The sequence below is a fragment of the Ranitomeya variabilis genome, chromosome 4 (genome assembly GCF_051348905.1).
Source record: "Ranitomeya variabilis isolate aRanVar5 chromosome 4, aRanVar5.hap1, whole genome shotgun sequence".
Classification (NCBI taxonomy): Eukaryota; Metazoa; Chordata; class Amphibia; order Anura; family Dendrobatidae; genus Ranitomeya; species Ranitomeya variabilis.
The window spans coordinates 194,150,428-194,168,233 of NC_135235.1; the positions used below are offsets into that span (position 1 = coordinate 194,150,428).

The following is a 17,806-nucleotide window of genomic DNA, read 5'->3' on the forward strand; positions in this document are numbered from 1 at the left end:
CATTGCGATTATCTCAATACATAACGTATATGTGTTTTTTAGTGCTTAAATAAATCCAGAACTTTTGAAAAATTGTTTTTTGTTGCCATTTTCGGAGTCCCGTAATTTTTTGATTCCTGCATTGTGGGAGTTGTATGAGAGCTTGTTTTTTTGTGTGATGAGCTGTTGTTTATATTTATTTTGGGGTATGCTATATATGTTGCTTTGATCGCTTTTTATTGGATTTTTAAAGTGAATCGAAATGACCAGAAAATGGCAGTTCTGATGTTCCAATTTTTTTCTTTACACTTTTTTACGTACAGCTTAATAATTGAGTTTACATTTGTGTAGACTGGAGTTCTACGGACATGGAAATACCAAATATATTTATTCTTTTACTTTTTTATTTCTTTATTTTCGATTTGAAAAATGCAGAGTGATTCAACTTTTAAACATTTTATTTTAATTTTCAGTTATTTTCTTTGTGTCCCTAGGGAACTAGAAAGTTTGATGGTTAAAAAATATATACCGCAATACTTGAGTACATCAGGAGGCCCCTGGTTGTGATGACACCCATGGGCACCCCACGATCATGTCATTTCGCTGGCACTGCATCACATAGATTGAAATCAGCATTTAAGTAGTTAAACAGCGGCATTTGGAGCTAACTCCGATCACTGCTGTTAGAAGCAGGTGAGCCCTGGCACTGATGTCACTGGTTTGGCACCAGCACCGCAGGTTAGTATAAGATTTTTTTATTTTACGCTGGAGAAAATTGTAATTGAGAAGGCATTGTCCAAGTAGTACACAACCCCTTTAAATAATTGGCCGTCGAAAGACAAATGTTGAAACATTTTAGTAAAACCAGTAAATCCATGGCAAATACTGAACATGTTCTGCTTTATTGTGGAACAAAAAAGAAAAAATATATCCATCGCAATGAGACATTTTGCAATGGAAGATGACAACTTTTGGCCAAATTAGCTCAATGGATCGCCATCTTCTGGGTTGGCCCAAGATGAAATTTAATTCCAACATTATAGTTTTGGTTCAAAACTAGAAGCAGCCTTATTATCTATATTCACAGCAACACCAGTGTATCAACAGGGCAAATATAAACCCAGCTTCTAACTATACATTACAATGTCCCTCACTAATACAGGCTCTGAGCCTCTAGCCGGAGACCTCAAACATAGCAGTGCCCAAACCATTCCTCATGATGATGAAGGCTCCTACAGGCTTTGACACTGCCTGTTCCTCGGACTGGATGCTTAGTCTAAGGCTAGGGTCACAAGACCGACCGATTTTCTTGGATGTGGAGAAGAGAAAAAAAAAATCTCCAACTTCTTCATTCAGTCTGCTCGTGAAAATCAGATGTCATCTGAGTGCGGTTCAATGTTTTCCACGGACCCATAGACTTGAGTGAGATCCGATAATAGGAGGCAAATTGTGCATGCTTCGATTTTTTTCTTCAGACCACTCAGTCAGAGGAAAAAAATTGGTTGTATGCACAGCCTCATTTCATAACTTCCGGACGAGCGCTATCTATCAAAATGAAAGACAGTACTCATAATATATGGTCTACTGGATGAGCCCTAAATAAACTTATTTAAAGTGACATCTCAGACCTAACCCACACCCTGAACTGGCCCAAGTGGAGTAGAATATTTGGTTTTCTTCCACTACAGGAATACTGTTTCCCCTAATTCAAACCACCACTAATTCGCTGCCCCCAAAAATACAAACAATATAATAAATGCCCTGACAGCATCCACTTGTCCCGAGAGCATAATTATCCGGCGTAGAGCTATGTGCCCCCTTCCTCTTAATAAGACCACATTTATTTGAATAGCATTTGCCTTTACGTCTATTAATTAGATTTCAAGGTCTTCCAGAGGTCAGATAATCCACAGCTATGCAGAATGCAATTTGGAAGACACTTACATGATTCATGGACAGTCCTCCCCCGAGAAGGGGTGCGAGTTCAGGAGGAACGTCCAGGGGTTTTGTGCTTGGCACTGGATCTGAGATGACCGGCTCAGTAGAAGCATTAGCTGTTTGTTTCACAAGCATCAGGGCACGTTCAGGAAGTTTAGTGGGTTGAGTACATGACTGCTGCCAGGATGGGAGCTTGGCACTTAACAACTCCTTCACCTTTTAAAATATCATGAAAATGAGAAAAATCCCAATAGTCAGCATTATTCAATGGAAGGAAAATAACAAGTTAAGTATCTCCAAGACTTCTTCTGTGTAGGCCTCCTACTCTAGAACTCCTTACCCCAACCAACTGTACTCATCCCACCTACTAAACTTACAAAATACCCAACTTTTCAAAAAGCTTAAGACCTATACAAACTCTCCTGCATGGACAGTGTACGGGCTCATAGACTTTCTATTGAGTCCATACACTACTCTGAATGGTTTTCTAGGAGTTGGCCTGGATAAGAAGGTGGTCTTCACAAAGAGTTAATTTTACAGAAAGGTTTCACTATTTATCTTCAGAGATTTTTTGCTCAGACTTTTATGACTTTATATTCTATAAATCTACGATAGGGTCCCACAACTACCTCATAAATAGGGCCCCGTATCACCTACCTCCCCACCATGAAAAAGCCAATACGTATCCAATTAGTTAAGCAGCAACTCTATCAAGAAAAAGTTTCAAACAGTGGTATCATTCCCCATTGGCGTGGCTGCCAATGCCAGATACTGGCAGCTATGGCGGACCCTCAGGAAAAGTGATTACAGTGCAGTTCGATATTTTTTTACCAAACTACAGCAAAGGATGAACATTGTCTGAAAGTGGACAATTCCTTTAAGTTAAATGTATGTGTAAAGGTTGTCCTTTTGACATACACTTGGACAGTAAGAGTTAATATTGAGAAGAGTAGTCTGTATGCATAGAAGAAAACATGGCATACTGAATTATGCAGGATTTTCTGTACAAAGTTGCATATATCGGAGACATCCTTCAACGTCACATTTTGAAGGTTAACACTGAAAAGTAAGGCAGTGATCCTGGCCTTGACTGGTTTGATATTTGTATTTGTTACATGGATGAGAGCAGATATCTTTTTCATGCACTGGTTCTGTACCTTGCTGTGGTAGCTACTGAAGTGCTTAGATACAGCACATTGACGGTCCACCAGGAAAGAGTATCTTCTCCGTTCTTCTGTGAGGGCCGCTTTATAACCTTCTGCCACAAACTTGTCCAGCTCACACTGTTTGGTGCTCATGATCTCCACGTACTGCAAAACATTTATGCAAAGTATTTATATAATCAGTTTATAATGCTGTAAAAATGTCGGAGTAATGTCCGTAGCACAACCCGCTTATGGCGAACAGAGAACTTTTGCTTTGGTCTCGGCACACAATTTGTAAAGGTATAATTGTAGCAAAAAAGACTTGGAGTGGCCTCATCATGGTGAACTTCTTAGTGGAAGACGTACCCTTGAAGGTGCAACAATCACCGCCCTCACGACACCATGCCCAAGAGACTCAGGTGCCCCACCAGCACTCATCTGCAAATCCCCCATGGCTTTAGAACATGTGACTCCAAATGCGCAGCACCACACCAACAATGGCCGCCACACAGCAAAACCAAGTGTATAAATTAAAAAAAACCTCACCTTCCACGTGTTCTTAGTTAAAAAGCTGAGCGCAAAATAGGTGGACCTGCTATTTTATTCTCCTGTTAGTTTGCTGTTGCTGTGGTGTGGAGTGGTATGAACTGGAGCCGTGGGGGCTTTTCCCTGCTGTATGTGGAGCGCCCCCACACCGCCGCAGGGCCGAGGGGTACCCGGAGCCGGGCCTCTAGGTCTCAGTCCTGGGGTTGTCACGGTGGCTAGACCCGGTCCGTGGCCCTGTCTGTCAGTGGGGGACGTCCGGTGCAATAAGTGATGTTGTAGCGGTGCAGTTGTGGGGTGCAGGTCGCGGTAAATAACGAGGACACCAGGTTGCAGTCTCTTTACCTCTTTACTGAAGCTCTCTGGGTCCTCAGTCCGGAATACGGCTCACCAGGCTGCGCAAGTCCGGCCGGTCCAATGGCACTTCCAGAGCTCTCCTTGCAGGTGGAAATCGGTGCCTTCCTTCTAGCGCTGTGTGTTGCAGTCCTTCCCTGCTGTGCTTACGGAAAGTACCCCACAACTGTTGTGTCTGTTTCTCGTGTTCCCTCACAACAACTTAATTCGCAATGATCTTTCTCGTCCCTCCAGATACTATGGTAGGAACGCACCCGTATGACGGGGAGGCTCGGAGATCTTCCGGGACTCTATCTGCGCCCCTCTCCTGTTGGTACCCCCCTTTGCCTTCCTGGGTGATGCGTGAGACAGTCCGCCTCAAGCTAACTGCCCTGCCGTAGGTCTGAGGTATGGCTTGAAACTCTTTACCTCCTCGGCGTTCCGGCCACCGGTAGTGCGCCTCAGTAAGGTGCTGCCTCTTTCAGCACAACCCTCACTGGTCTCTCCTTTCGCTTGATTTCGTTTCTCACTCAGCACAATCTATCTCGCTTCTTAGTCCTTCCTTGGGCACCGCCGCTATGCTGAGCAGGCACGGTCCCTTTACGTTCTTTCCATGCCAAGCCTCTGCCAGGATCCCACCCCTGGCAGAGACCCTACAGTCTCTCCCTTCACAACACCCTCTGCCACCAGGTGTTGCTCCGTTCAATCCCGTCAGCGTTCTCTCTAACTTTCTGCCTGACCCCCAGTTTACCCACTATGGTGGGGAGTGGCCTAATGAATAGCACCCTTAGCTCCCCCCGGAGGCCCAGCTGTGAAATGTCTTGGTGACTGTGATACCTGCTCAGAGAACTCCTTCCGTGCCATCGAACGCAGCATGGCCCCCCTTAGTGGCTGAACCATGCTACTGCAACGACCAGGACTCTGGGGCACTGCACTCCCCCCTGGTTAAACACAGTACTCCGGGACTGGGAAGAAAAACAACAATACAGGTTAGCAAAAAGACATACAATTTTGTTGAGTGCAAATAACAATAAGTATACTTAAGTAGGCTTCCCTTTATGGGAGGTGAGGACACTTGTAACGTTACAAACATAATTAACCTTATAATTTACAGAGTATAAATAACTTCTGTTACCCAACCGGGTATTCTATTTAGTGCAATTTTTGAAATAATAACTTAACATTGCCTTTAAGAAACTCACACTCTTAGTCTATCAAAGGCCTTCTTATAATCACATTATAAGGCATTTCAACTTTACATTCTCCTTCTTGTGAACCTGCAGGACCGCCTGTCCCTACGGCACCAGACCTACTGCCTCTCCTTTCTTCTACAGGACCGCCCTGTTCAGCCAGGGCCTACTGCCTTTCGCTACTATACACAGTATAGACATAACATTCCTTTCGGTTGAAGAACTCTGAGCCAGCTCTACTCGGCCCCTTTAAGGACTCACTCTCTAACCCCTACGGGTTCACTCTCTGTCCTTAGTAACAAAGTAACTTTTCAATGGGGACGCAGGGTTTACCTTCTATCCTCACCCTCATTATTACTTCTCTTACTTTCAACTATGCAGACCTCCATCTCTACCCCTACGGGCTCTCTGCATCTTTTCTTTCTGCAAGACATTATTCAGGTTTCACATTTCAAACAAATTGAACACATTTAACTTTTCATGGAAAACAGTTACATTCTTTTCAAGCATCATTATAGCTTTACTGTTCTGCAACAGTATCTCTCTCAAGTTCAATTCTTCACATCCCCTTTAAGAGGGGACCAAGTCTCTCTGAGGTAGCTCGTTCTCTCAGTCTACCAGTCCATGCAAAGGTTCCGGTATGGTATCTTCGCAAAGTGTCTTTAACTAGAACCGGTAGGAAAGGTATCTTCACAAAGTGTCTTTGGCTCAAACCAATAGGGCAAATATCTTCGCAAAGTGTCTTTGGCTAAAACCAGTAGGGAGCACCTTTAAGAAGGTGCAAACTATTTACAAAAGAAAGTTCGAATCATGCACAGTCCATGATTCAGCAGTTTTTATAACATTGTGGAACAAAAAGCAAAAATGAAAGTGAAAGCAAAAATAAAAAGCAATAGGGATCCCGGGTAAACAAAGGGATCCCTTTAAGAGTTAACCCAGGACGGGTTTTAGCAGCAAAACAGCAAGGAAATAAACAGTTAACTATTTACAGTCTCAGGTTTCCGAGGTTTAGTTGGACGGCTTCCAGGGCTGCACCTGGCACTTTACCCCTCTTGGCCTGGGAAAAGTGAGGTCCAGGGTTACACCCAGTGCTGGACAAACGCCGTTAATCCGTCTTTCATGTACGATTAAATCATGCGCAGCGATGGAGGTCTGCGCAGCTTGAGTATGGGCATCTGCTGCAGCAGAGGTAACGGCTGCTGCAAGATCAGTCACTGGAATGGTGTCGGTCGTCAGGGCAGGGTGGCTCTTCCTACCTGCTTCAGATGCGGTTCCTCCGGTGCCGGTCTGCTCTGCCTCCGCTGGGGTCTGGAACGCTGGTTGCAGGACCTTGTGCTGCGACATTGTCATCTCTGCTTGCAGCATACCCCTTTCCGGCAGGGCCTTGCCTTCCAGCTTCGGGGCGCTGGGACTTCTTCCCTGCTCCGGACCAGATGAGGCTGCCGACAGATGTCCGGTGAGGCTCCCGATGATGGCCTTCTTCCACCCGGCCTGCAGGAATTCAGCATCAGCGGTGGAGGCCTGGTTGCGGTGCCCCTCCGGGTGGCTGGGGGAGTCCTCTGCTCCGACCCCACGCTCCGGCTCCGGTCGGCTCGCCATGGCGTCCTCCATGTCGCTCACTTCTTCTTCCTGGTCCTTTTCCCGCTCTCTCCTTCGTGGGCGGTTTCGTTTTCGTTGTCTCTGCCCACCATTAAGGATCAGGAGGCGGATCTCGGCTGCTGACGGACACGTCCTCAAGGGGCCGAGATATTTAGACTGGGCGGCCATTGTCTTTCGCGCTCTTCAGCTTGTTCACGCCCACTTCCACGCCCTTCTTCTTCTCCTGCGCTCTCCTTAGCGCTGTAATGGCGGCGGTTTTGGCGGGAACTTCTGGCGGCAAGTGGCAACACACAGTCCTCGTAATAAAGCACAGTTCAAGCACAGTAAATCACAGTCTCTAGGCACACATGACCTGATTCTTCAGGCTTAAGTAGATCCTGTTCGTGATGCCAAATTGGAGCGCCCCCACACCGCCGCAGGGCCGAGGGGTACCCGGAGCCGGGCCTCTAGGTCTCAGTCCTGGGGTTGTCACGGTGGCTAGACCCGGTCCGTGGCCCTGTCTGTCAGTGGGGGACGTCCGGTGCAATAAGTGATGTTGTAGCGGTGCAGTTGTGGGGTGCAGGTCGCGGTAAATAACGAGGACACCAGGTTGCAGTCTCTTTACCTCTTTACTGAAGCTCTCTGGGTCCTCAGTCCGGAATACGGCTCACCAGGCTGCGCAAGTCCGGCCGGTCCAATGGCACTTCCAGAGCTCTCCTTGCAGGTGGAAATCGGTGCCTTCCTTCTAGCGCTGTGTGTTGCAGTCCTTCCCTGCTGTGCTTACGGAAAGTACCCCACAACTGTTGTGTCTGTTTCTCGTGTTCCCTCACAACAACTTAATTCGCAATGATCTTTCTCGTCCCTCCAGATACTATGGTAGGAACGCACCCGTATGACGGGGAGGCTCGGAGACCTTCCGGGACTCTATCTGCGCCCCTCTCCTGTTGGTACCCCCCTTTGCCTTCCTGGGTGATGCGTGAGACAGTCCGCCTCAAGCTAACTGCCCTGCCGTAGGTCTGAGGTATGGCTTGAAACTCTTTACCTCCTCGGCGTTCCGGCCACCGGTAGTGCGCCTCAGTAAGGTGCTGCCTCTTTCAGCACAACCCTCACTGGTCTCTCCTTTCGCTTGATTTCGTTTCTCACTCAGCACAATCTATCTCGCTTCTTAGTCCTTCCTTGGGCACCGCCGCTATGCTGAGCAGGCACGGTCCCTTTACGTTCTTTCCATGCCAAGCCTCTGCCAGGATCCCACCCCTGGCAGAGACCCTACAGTCTCTCCCTTCACAACACCCTCTGCCACCAGGTGTTGCTCCGTTCAATCCCGTCAGCGTTCTCTCTAACTTTCTGCCTGACCCCCAGTTTACCCACTATGGTGGGGAGTGGCCTAATGAATAGCACCCTTAGCTCCCCCCGGAGGCCCAGCTGTGAAATGTCTTGGTGACTGTGATACCTGCTCAGAGAACTCCTTCCGTGCCATCGAACGCAGCATGGCCCCCCTTAGTGGCTGAACCATGCTACTGCAACGACCAGGACTCTGGGGCGCTGCATATGGGTTGAGGGGCATCTAGGTCGGTCCCCCTATTGGTGCGCTGTGGTGGTGATCACCATACGGGGCTGAGCCTGACAAGTTAAGGATCCACAAAAAGGTTGCCCATGACATGGCAGTGACTTCATACATTTTGTTCAAAATGTTAACTAAGTACCTCGTCATCAGTTTTGGTCGGTCTAAGAGATAAAGTTTCTCCTTTTGGAGAGCACCAAGTTGGCATGAGGAGATAGGCCATGCAATGCACCCATAGGAAAAAAGCCTTTTGGAGGACTGGAACTCTAGGGCCACCTATTGGAAGCAGCAATCCTAAAATTCAATTTCGACCCTTTACAGAGTCTTAGCACTTGAAGGTGGCCCCTATATCCTTGCATGTAAAAGAATCATTCTCGGCAGCACAGTGCTGTAAAATATGATGTAATCATCATAATCATCGTATTATATTATATATTAAAATTGTGCCGCTAATTATAGACCTGTCTCTAATCTTCCCTTCATCTCTAAACTCCTGGAACGCCTGGTCCACTCCCGTCTTACCCGCTATCTCTCAGATAATTCTCTTCTCGACCCTCTTCAATCTGGTTTCCGCTCTTTACACTCTACTGAAACTGCCCTCACTAAAGTCTCTAATGACCTACTAACAGCTAAATCTAATGGTCACTATTCCATGCTAATTCTCTTGGATCTCTCCGCAGCATTCGACACTGTGGATCATCAGCTCCTCCTCACTATGCTCCGCTCCATCGGCCTCAAGGACACCGTTCTCTCTTGGTTCTCCTCCTATCTCTCTGGCCGATCCTTCACTGTTTGTTTTGCTGGTTCCTCCTCCTCTCACCTTCCCCTTACTGTTGGGGTTCCTCAAGGATCAGTCCTAGGCCCCCTCCTCTTTTCTTTGTATACTGCCCCTATTGGACAAACAATCAGTAGATTTGGTTTCCAGTACCATCTCTATGCTGACGACACCCAATTATATACCTCTTCTCCTGTTATCACGCCGACCTTTTTAGAAAACACCAGTGATTGTCTTACCGCTGTCTCTAACATCATGTCCTCCCTCTATCTGAAACTGAACCTGTCAAAAACTGAACTCCTCGTGTTCTCTCCCTCTACAAACCTACCTTTGCCCGACATTGCCATCTCTGTGTGCGGTTCCACCATTACTCCAAAGCAACATGCCCGCTGCCTTGGAGTCATCCTTGATTCCGAGCTTTCATTCACCCCCCACATCCGATCACTGGCTCGCTCTTCTTATCTGCATCTCAAAAACATTTCCAGAATTCGCCCTTTTCTTACTTTCGACTCTGCAAAAACTCTTACTGTCTCACTTATTCATTCTCGTCTGGACTATTGTAACTCTCTACTAATTGGCCTACCTTTTACCAGACTCTCCCCGCTCCAATCTGTCCTGAATGCTGCTGCCAGGATCATATTCCTCGCCAACCGTTACACCGATGCCTCTACCTTGTGCCAGTCATTACACTGGCTACCCATCCAATCCAGAATCCAGTACAAAACTACTACCCTCATCCACAAAGCACTCCATGGCTCAGCACCACCCTACATCTCCTCTCTGGTCTCAGTCTACCAACCTACCCGTGCCCTCCGCTCTGCTAATGACCTCAGGTTAGCATCCTCAATAATCAGAACCTCCCACTCCCGTCTCCAAGACTTTACACGTGCGGCGCCGATTCTTTGGAATGCACTACCTAGGTTAATACAATTAATCCCCAATCCCCACAGTTTTAAGCGTGCACTAAAAACTCATTTGTTCAGATTGGCCTACCGCCTCAACGCATTAACCTAATTATCCCTGTGTGGCCTATTAATAAAAAACAACAACATAATCACGTTCCTCCATCATGTTCTCATACACTTTATGCAGTTAATAGCCTCTGTGTCTGTACTGCTACATACTTAGGCAGTTAACTGGTTCATGCAGCTTTACATGAACACCCGAGCCTTACACTATGGCTGGTCCAAATAACTAAAGCAATTGTTACCATCCACCTCTTGTGTCTCCCCATTTCCTCATAGATTGTAAGCTTGCGAGCAGCAGGGCCCTCATTCCTCCTGGTATCTGTTTTGAACTGTGATTTCTGTTATGCTGTAATGTCTGTTGTCTGTATAAGTCCCCTCTATAAGTTGTAAAGCGCTGCGGAATATGTTGGCGCTATATAAATAAAATTATTATTATTATTATTATTATTATACAGCACTGTGCAGCCGAGAATGATTATATTATGATATATTAAAAGGATAAAAACGTAGATGGGAGGAGAGCTTCTTTATTGCTGAAATCACACAGTTTTGCTGCAATTTTTCATGGCATTTTTTAGATAAGAAGCACCACAACTAGATGTTACTGTAAACCTTTTAACAATATTTTCACAGAGAATGTTTAAAATGCTAGAAAAAAGCAACTACAAAATGTAACAAAATAAAAAAACACATAAAAAATGCTTGAAACAAAACACCATGTAAAATGGATGAACTAAGGTGACCTTAAGATTTTTTTTTTAAGTGATCAACAAAAGGATCAATCAATTTATACAGATTTTTAAATTTAGGAACAAATAGCTCAAAATAATTACCTGAAATTTTAATTCTAGTACCTCATTTAATACCATATATATTGTACATTCCATAGATGCTAGACTCGGACAAAATGTAGATAAAAAAGCAAAAAAAAAAAAGGAAAGGAATAGGTGAAAATAGTGAACAGTTTCGTTGATGGAATTTTAGGCTTTACATCATTTAGCTCCAAAAACAAAATTCACCAGTCACTGATAAGGATGTCAAAGTGTCAGCATGGAAGACAAACCACAGATTGTTTAGCTTCCATAGTGATAACATTCTGGACAATGGCTTATTAACCAGAACCCCTGACTAAGCATACTTGAGCATCTGGTGGCCTGCTATCTGGTAGCTCTCATAACAATTTGTCACAGCCATTTTGAACTTTACTAAATATTTCAGAAGATGAGAAGAGGCCTTGCTGAGTCAGAAGATGTCTTTAAGGCCTCCAGTAGACTGGAGCAGGATCTAATACAGCATTCCCCAGCATGAGGGACAATTTGACAGAGAAAGGGTTACAATGAGGTCTCTGGCCTCCTGATCTGTGATTCAATAAACAGGATGGCACCAAATCATTAAGCTGGGGTAGAGGTGGGGGCATCCTTACATTCTTTTTAAGAAACAGTAACTATTCATTGCCCCCTCCCTCTTCTCTGCCTCCAGCACCAGTCTCATCTTCCCTCCCCAGTTCACTTCCCCCTCAGACCGCTCTTCTACAAAACCCGGCCCCAAGTAGGCAAGCCATGATCCAAAAGTAATGGTTCCCATGACAACCCTGTTTACAAAGGGGATGCAGAGATAATGGCCAGGCCTTTCTAAATCACTGGAGCCAAATGTTGTTCCTCCCTACAGCCCCCTTACACAGCTGACATGCTAATGAAAAATGAATGAAGAGTGAGGCAAAAAGGACCAGGCACACACAAAATCAAAGGCCTGAGCCGGATAATGAAGTAAAGCACTATTAATTTGTGTTGACGATACCACTAGGTTCAATTATCCTCCATTTCTTCATGCATTCCAGCTGAGACCTGGGCCAAGGATAAATAGTATCTTTGAATTCTCTTCTTTTTAGTCAACATTTCGGTCATGGCTTATAAAATCCCTTTCTTATAAGAAGAAATAATTGATACAGAGGATGATGATGTTATCAGCTGACTAAACCTTTTGAGATTCTCAAGACCCCCATAGACTTTAGATTGTTCAACCGGTTGGTCATCTGGTAGCTATTTCACCCAGTTCTCCATAAGAGAGACGCCGTCCTAAATTGGACATTGTGGATCCTTATCTTCCCTGACATCATTTGTTGGGTTAGAATCCGGGGCTCCATACACATTAGACTTTCGGTTGTACTCGTCAATATGGGTCTGACAAGAGCTCCTGTGATCTCTGTGAAAGAGCCACTTCCAGACATTTCTGATGGTTGCTTATCTTGCAGAAGACAAAAGGATCGGCAGTAATTTCCTGGCTCCATCTTTTTTGAAGATAGGGACAACATTTGCCCTTCTCCAATCTTCTGGGACTTCTCTGTTCTCCAGGATTTTTTAACGTTTCTGGCTAGTGGTTCTGCAGTTTCCTCTGCTATGTCTTTCAGTACCCTAGGATATAATTCATCCAGACCAGGAGATTTAAATTCATTTAAATTAAACAGCATTATATTCTTCTTTAGATAAGCCCCTTCCTTCCATTTAATATACACTTCTTTTTTTCTTTTCTTTTTCTTTTTAACAAGTGTTTAAAATCTGTGGTCATCCACACTGGTCTCTTGAAATGCTTCCAATTCTTCCTTCTTTTCAGGATTGTTACCGATTGTGCTGTGAAAATTTCATTTAGCAAAATCTCCCATCCTTCTTGGACATTTCTGTGCTTTAGACCATCCAGCCATTGGACCTTTCCTACCCTCTTTCTGAGTCCATTAAAATCTGCCTTTCTGTAGTCCAACCTTAAAGTCTGAGTCGTCGCTGGTCTTCCTCCTCTTGTAATCCAAAATTCAAGGATAGCATGATCGCTGCTTCCTAAATTTCCAGCCACCTTTACTTCTTCAACCATTTCCTCACTGTTGGTAAGAATTAGGTCCAAGATGGCAGATCCTCTTATTGTCTCTTCTACCTGGTATGTTCACCGGCAGCGGACACAGACAGAAAAGAACCCCTGTGAAAGAACAGTCCAAAAGCTCATCATGATGCACAATTTCACCTGCTCTGGAAATGACCCCCTTACCTCTCTGGCCCCTGTGTGGCTGCCCAGGTTGCACCAATACTATTTCCACCCCTGATGTCCACCATAAACCAATCAAGTTGTCATGAAGCTTTTCTAAAATCGTGAATCTTACTTGTACTGTAACCTCAAGTATTAGGAATGAATCACTAATAACTAATGCAAGAGTCCAGGAAACCTGGGTGAGAACTTTTATGGGGGCCTCTAATGGTGGCCATAGTGATAGTCACAACACCCTTCCCAGAAGCAGATTAGACTTGAATATGTATTCAGATCACAACACATCACAGTGCACAGGATCCTGTACAAGGGGTAACCCGGAGGTCAGTGTTCAGCTGCACAGTTCCGCATCCAAAATGTTGATGATAAACATGCAATGCCCGAGCCCAGAATGCGTATCACTAAATGGATCGTTAAAGTTGTCAGTGATCTCATAGGAACTGGACTCAATAGGAGCATGCATGATGACAAGACATATCAACATAAGCTGATGGAAACCATAGCTGCAACATCCCCCTTCACTTCTGTCTACTACAGATGATCTCACATGGCGGCTATGTTGTCAGGTCACAGAGCTCCAAGTGATAATTATATATACATGATAGATATAATTACAGATTTATTCTACACATCCAAACCAGCTAAAGTTCATGGAAAACTTCCACCTGCATATTACAGTCTTTACCACCCTTTATTTCTGAAGATCTGTTCCAGATACTACAATCTCTACAGATGTTAACCAGATCGTATTCTCTTTTCCAAGAAGGATATCTACAACTGTTCATCCCAAGAATTCTTGTCATCTACAATCCCAAAAATACAATGAAGACTGACACTTTCAAGAACGGTAGTAAAAAAAAATGAGGCGTTAAATGGGGAAGAATGAGTAGCAACATTTAATTTAGGGTCTGTAGAAAACCTGGTGATAACCTTCTACTGTATGTTTAAGGGAAGAGACAGATGGTTGTATTGCTCGGACGAGCCCTCCCAACCCGAGTGTGACAGCATGTCTTTCTATGCAACTGTCCCTCTCTGGTCGGGAGAGCCAACGGCCAGTCCGAGCGTTGCGTTTCGTTCCTCGTCCGAGTTTTATAGTCATCTGACTCTTTCCTAAAGGAAAGATATAATAAGAAAATGACCTTTGGGTTAATTCAGGTTTTTGTGTTGAATGTATTTTTGTTTTTGTTTTTTATAGTTTTATTTTTACATTTCCCAATGTATAAAAAAAATAAAAAAATAAATCTCACAATTTCCCCACTGACCATTGGAGCTTTTTTAGTCTCTAACTTCCTGTTGTTTCAAGAAACAACACATGTACATTAACCTCAATGGCCAGACCCTGACCCCACGGGAAGAGGAGCCTTGTCCACTTTTACATTGTCTATTCTGAATGTGTTATCAGCTGTGCGGGGTTATCAGTTATATAAATCCTGGCTCTGATGATAAAGAAACTGATGAAAACTCCTCCTGGAAGGACAGGAAGAATGAGTCAAAAATAGCCCCAGTGGCCAGTGTCAATATTGCAAGATTATTATTATTATTATTATTATTATTAATGATTGTGATATAAAAAAGTGCTATTTTTTTTAATAGCACATGTAATACATAAATCTTAAAGCTAGGTCATCAATGTTAAAAGTAGTGGACAACCTCTTTAAGTTCGGAAAATTTTACTTTAGAACCTGATTCGTATCTCAAATTAGGCTATACATTCAGTTGCCAAATTTTCCTATCAAATAGACATAATCACATTTTCTGCCCTCATATAGTGCTATCATATGGCCTTTCATTTACTTTCCAGAGTAGGACTCCTCCGTAATGTGGTATCCGATAGTAAATCCAGGGAAAATCATTTTGAGTCCATAGGGTTAGGGTTAGGGTTAAACGTATGGATACCACTTCACACATACCATGGATCTGTAATCTATTGGAATGAATGATGGTTTATGCGAGAAACTTTTTAAGTTTTATACCATATGTTCAGTATAGTTTCCCCCCAAAAAACAGTGTGCCAAATGCTCGGTGACAAACATGGTTGATCGCTTAGTCATTTCATGTAACGTTTAAGCCTTGGCCATTCAGACTTTCCATTTTGCTGTTGTACTATTCTCCTCCTCATTATATGCTCAGCATAGATATAGATTTCCACTTAACAAAACTTTATAGGAAGCATAGACCATGACAACAATTCTATTTTGGGGAAGGAAAGAGGAAGCTGTGTATATTCAGTTCACATTGTTACTGTCCCGTAGAATGGAGTAACTGCCAGGTTCCTGCACTTCACCATTTCCTGCGCTGATGTGATGTCATTGCTCTTGTTCCTTTTTAAAAGGAATTTGGGAAAGCAAAACCCCATTGTTCTCTATTCTATATGCACATTTCCTGAGAATAAACAGTACACAGGACTGCAATAATCATAAAACAAGATTAATATTGTAAAAATAGGGCAGTATGATAAAATACATACATAGACTAACAGAATACAGCGTCTGCAGTACCCAGTATAGCTGTTGTGCAAGTCTGTAGAGAGTTATACACATAAGCTTTGGTGGGGAATATGGCATTCTCGTAGGACTAACCTTCTGACCTACTGGGATAATCCTACAAATAACAATGTATTACAGCTTCTCCTTTAAAATCTGTATCTGGTCACCAGAAGGTCACAAGAGAAAAATATGGGACTTCCAGGGTCATTGTGTCGAACCCCCTGCTCAATGCAGGATTCACTAAACCTTCTCAGGCAGATCTCTGTCCAGCCTCTGTTTGAAGACTTCCACTGATGGAGAACTCACCACCTCTCGTGGCAGCCTGTTCCACTCATTGATCATCCTCACTGTCAAAAATGTTTTTTCTAATATCTAATCTGTATCTTCTCCCTTTCAGTTTCATTCCATTCCTTCTTATGTTTCCATGTGGAAATGAGAATAATGATGATCCCTCTACACTGTGACAGCCCTTGAGATATTTGTAGACATCTATTAAGTCTCCCCTCAGTCTTCTTTGTTGCGAGCTAAACATTCCTAAATGCTCTAACCGTTCCTCATAGGACATACTTTGCAGTCCGTTCACCATCCTGGTCACTCTTCTCTGAACTTGCTCCAGTTTTTCAGTGTCTTTTTTAAGACGTACTTGCCACACAGATTTGGTGCATACTTGCCACGCAGATTTGGTGCATACTTGCCACGCAGATTTGGTGCATACTTGCTATGTAGATTTGGTGCGTACTTGCCACGCAGATTTGGTGCGTACTTGCCACGCAGATTTGGTGCATACTTGCTATGCAGATTTGGTGCGTAATTGCCACGCAGATTTTGTGCGTACTTGCCACGCAGATTTGGTGCGTACTTGCCACGCAGATTTGGTGCATACTTGCTATGCAGATTTGGTGCGTAATTGCCACGCAGATTTGGTGCATACTTGCCACGCAGATTTGGTGCGTACTTGCCACGCAGATTTGGTGCGTACTTGCCACACAGATTTGGTGCATACTTGCTATGCAGATTTGGTGCGTAATTGCCACGCAGATTTGGTGCATACTTGCCACGCAGATTTGGTGCGTACTTGCCACGCAGATTTGGTGCGTACTTGCCACGCAGATTTGGTGCATACTTGCTATGCAGATTTGGTGCGTAATTGCCACGCAGATTTTGTGCGTACTTGCCACGCAGATTTGGTGCGTACTTGCCACGCAGATTTGGTGCATACTTGCTATGCAGATTTGGTGCGTAATTGCCATGCAGATTTGGTGCATACTTGCCACGCAGATTTGGTGCGTACTTGCCACACAGATTTGGTGCGTACTTGCCACACAGATTTGGTGCGTACTTGCCACGCAGATTTGGTGCATACTTGCCACCCAGATTTGGTGCGTACTTGCCACGCAGATTTCATACGTATTTGCCACGCAGATTTGGTGCTTACTTACCACGCAGATTTGGTGCATGCTTGCCATGCAGATTTGGTGCATACTTGCCATGCAGATTTGGTGCATACTTGCCATGCAGATTTGGTGCGTACTTGCCTCGCAGATTTGGTGCGTACTTGCCACACAGATTTCGTACGTATTTGCCACGCAGATTTGGTGCATATTTACCACACAGATTTGGTGCTTGCTTGCCATGCAGATTTGGTGCATACTTGTCATGCAGATTTGGTGCATACTTGCCATGCAGATTTGGTGCATACTTGCCATGCAGATTTGTTGCATACTTGCCACACAGATTTGGTACGTACTTGCCATGCAGATTTGTTGCATACTTGCCATGCAGATTTGGTGCGTACTTGCCTCGCAGATTTGTTGCATACTTGCCATGCAGATTTGTTGCATACTTGCCACGCAGATTTGGTGCGTACTTGCCTCGCAGATTTGTTGCATACTTGCCATGCAGATTTGTTGCATACTTGCGATGCAGATTTGGTGCGTAATTGCCACGCAGATTTGGTGCGTACTTGCCACGCAGATTTGGTGCATACTTGCTATGCAGATTTGATGCGTAATTGCCACGCAGATTTTGTGCGTACTTGCCACGCAGATTTGGTGCGTACTTGCCACGCAGATTTGGTGCATACTTGCTATGCAGATTTGGTGCGTAATTGCCACGCAGATTTGGTGCGTACTTGCCACGCAGATTTGGTGCGTACTTGCCACACAGATTTGGTGCATACTTGCTATGCAGATTTGGTGCGTAATTGCCACGCAGATTTGGTGCACACTTGCCACGCAGATTTGGTGCGTACTTGCCACGCAGATTTGGTGCGTACTTGCC

At 44.5% G+C, this 17,806-nt stretch overlaps 1 protein-coding gene across 3 annotated transcripts in view; it reads right to left on the minus strand.

The window, feature by feature from the left end:
• Window positions 1-17,806, minus strand: part of LOC143770172 (BAR/IMD domain-containing adapter protein 2-like) — a 113,313-nt gene that overhangs the window by 21,838 nt on the left and 73,669 nt on the right. For all 3 annotated transcript variants that reach the window (XM_077259516.1, XM_077259518.1, XM_077259517.1), the window contains 2 exons: window positions 3,075-3,227; window positions 1,924-2,133 (listed from right to left, as the gene is read on the minus strand). In XM_077259516.1, the coding sequence (XP_077115631.1) occupies window positions 1,924-2,133; window positions 3,075-3,227 (363 nt within the window). The remainder of the gene's footprint in view (window positions 1-1,923; window positions 2,134-3,074; window positions 3,228-17,806) is intronic.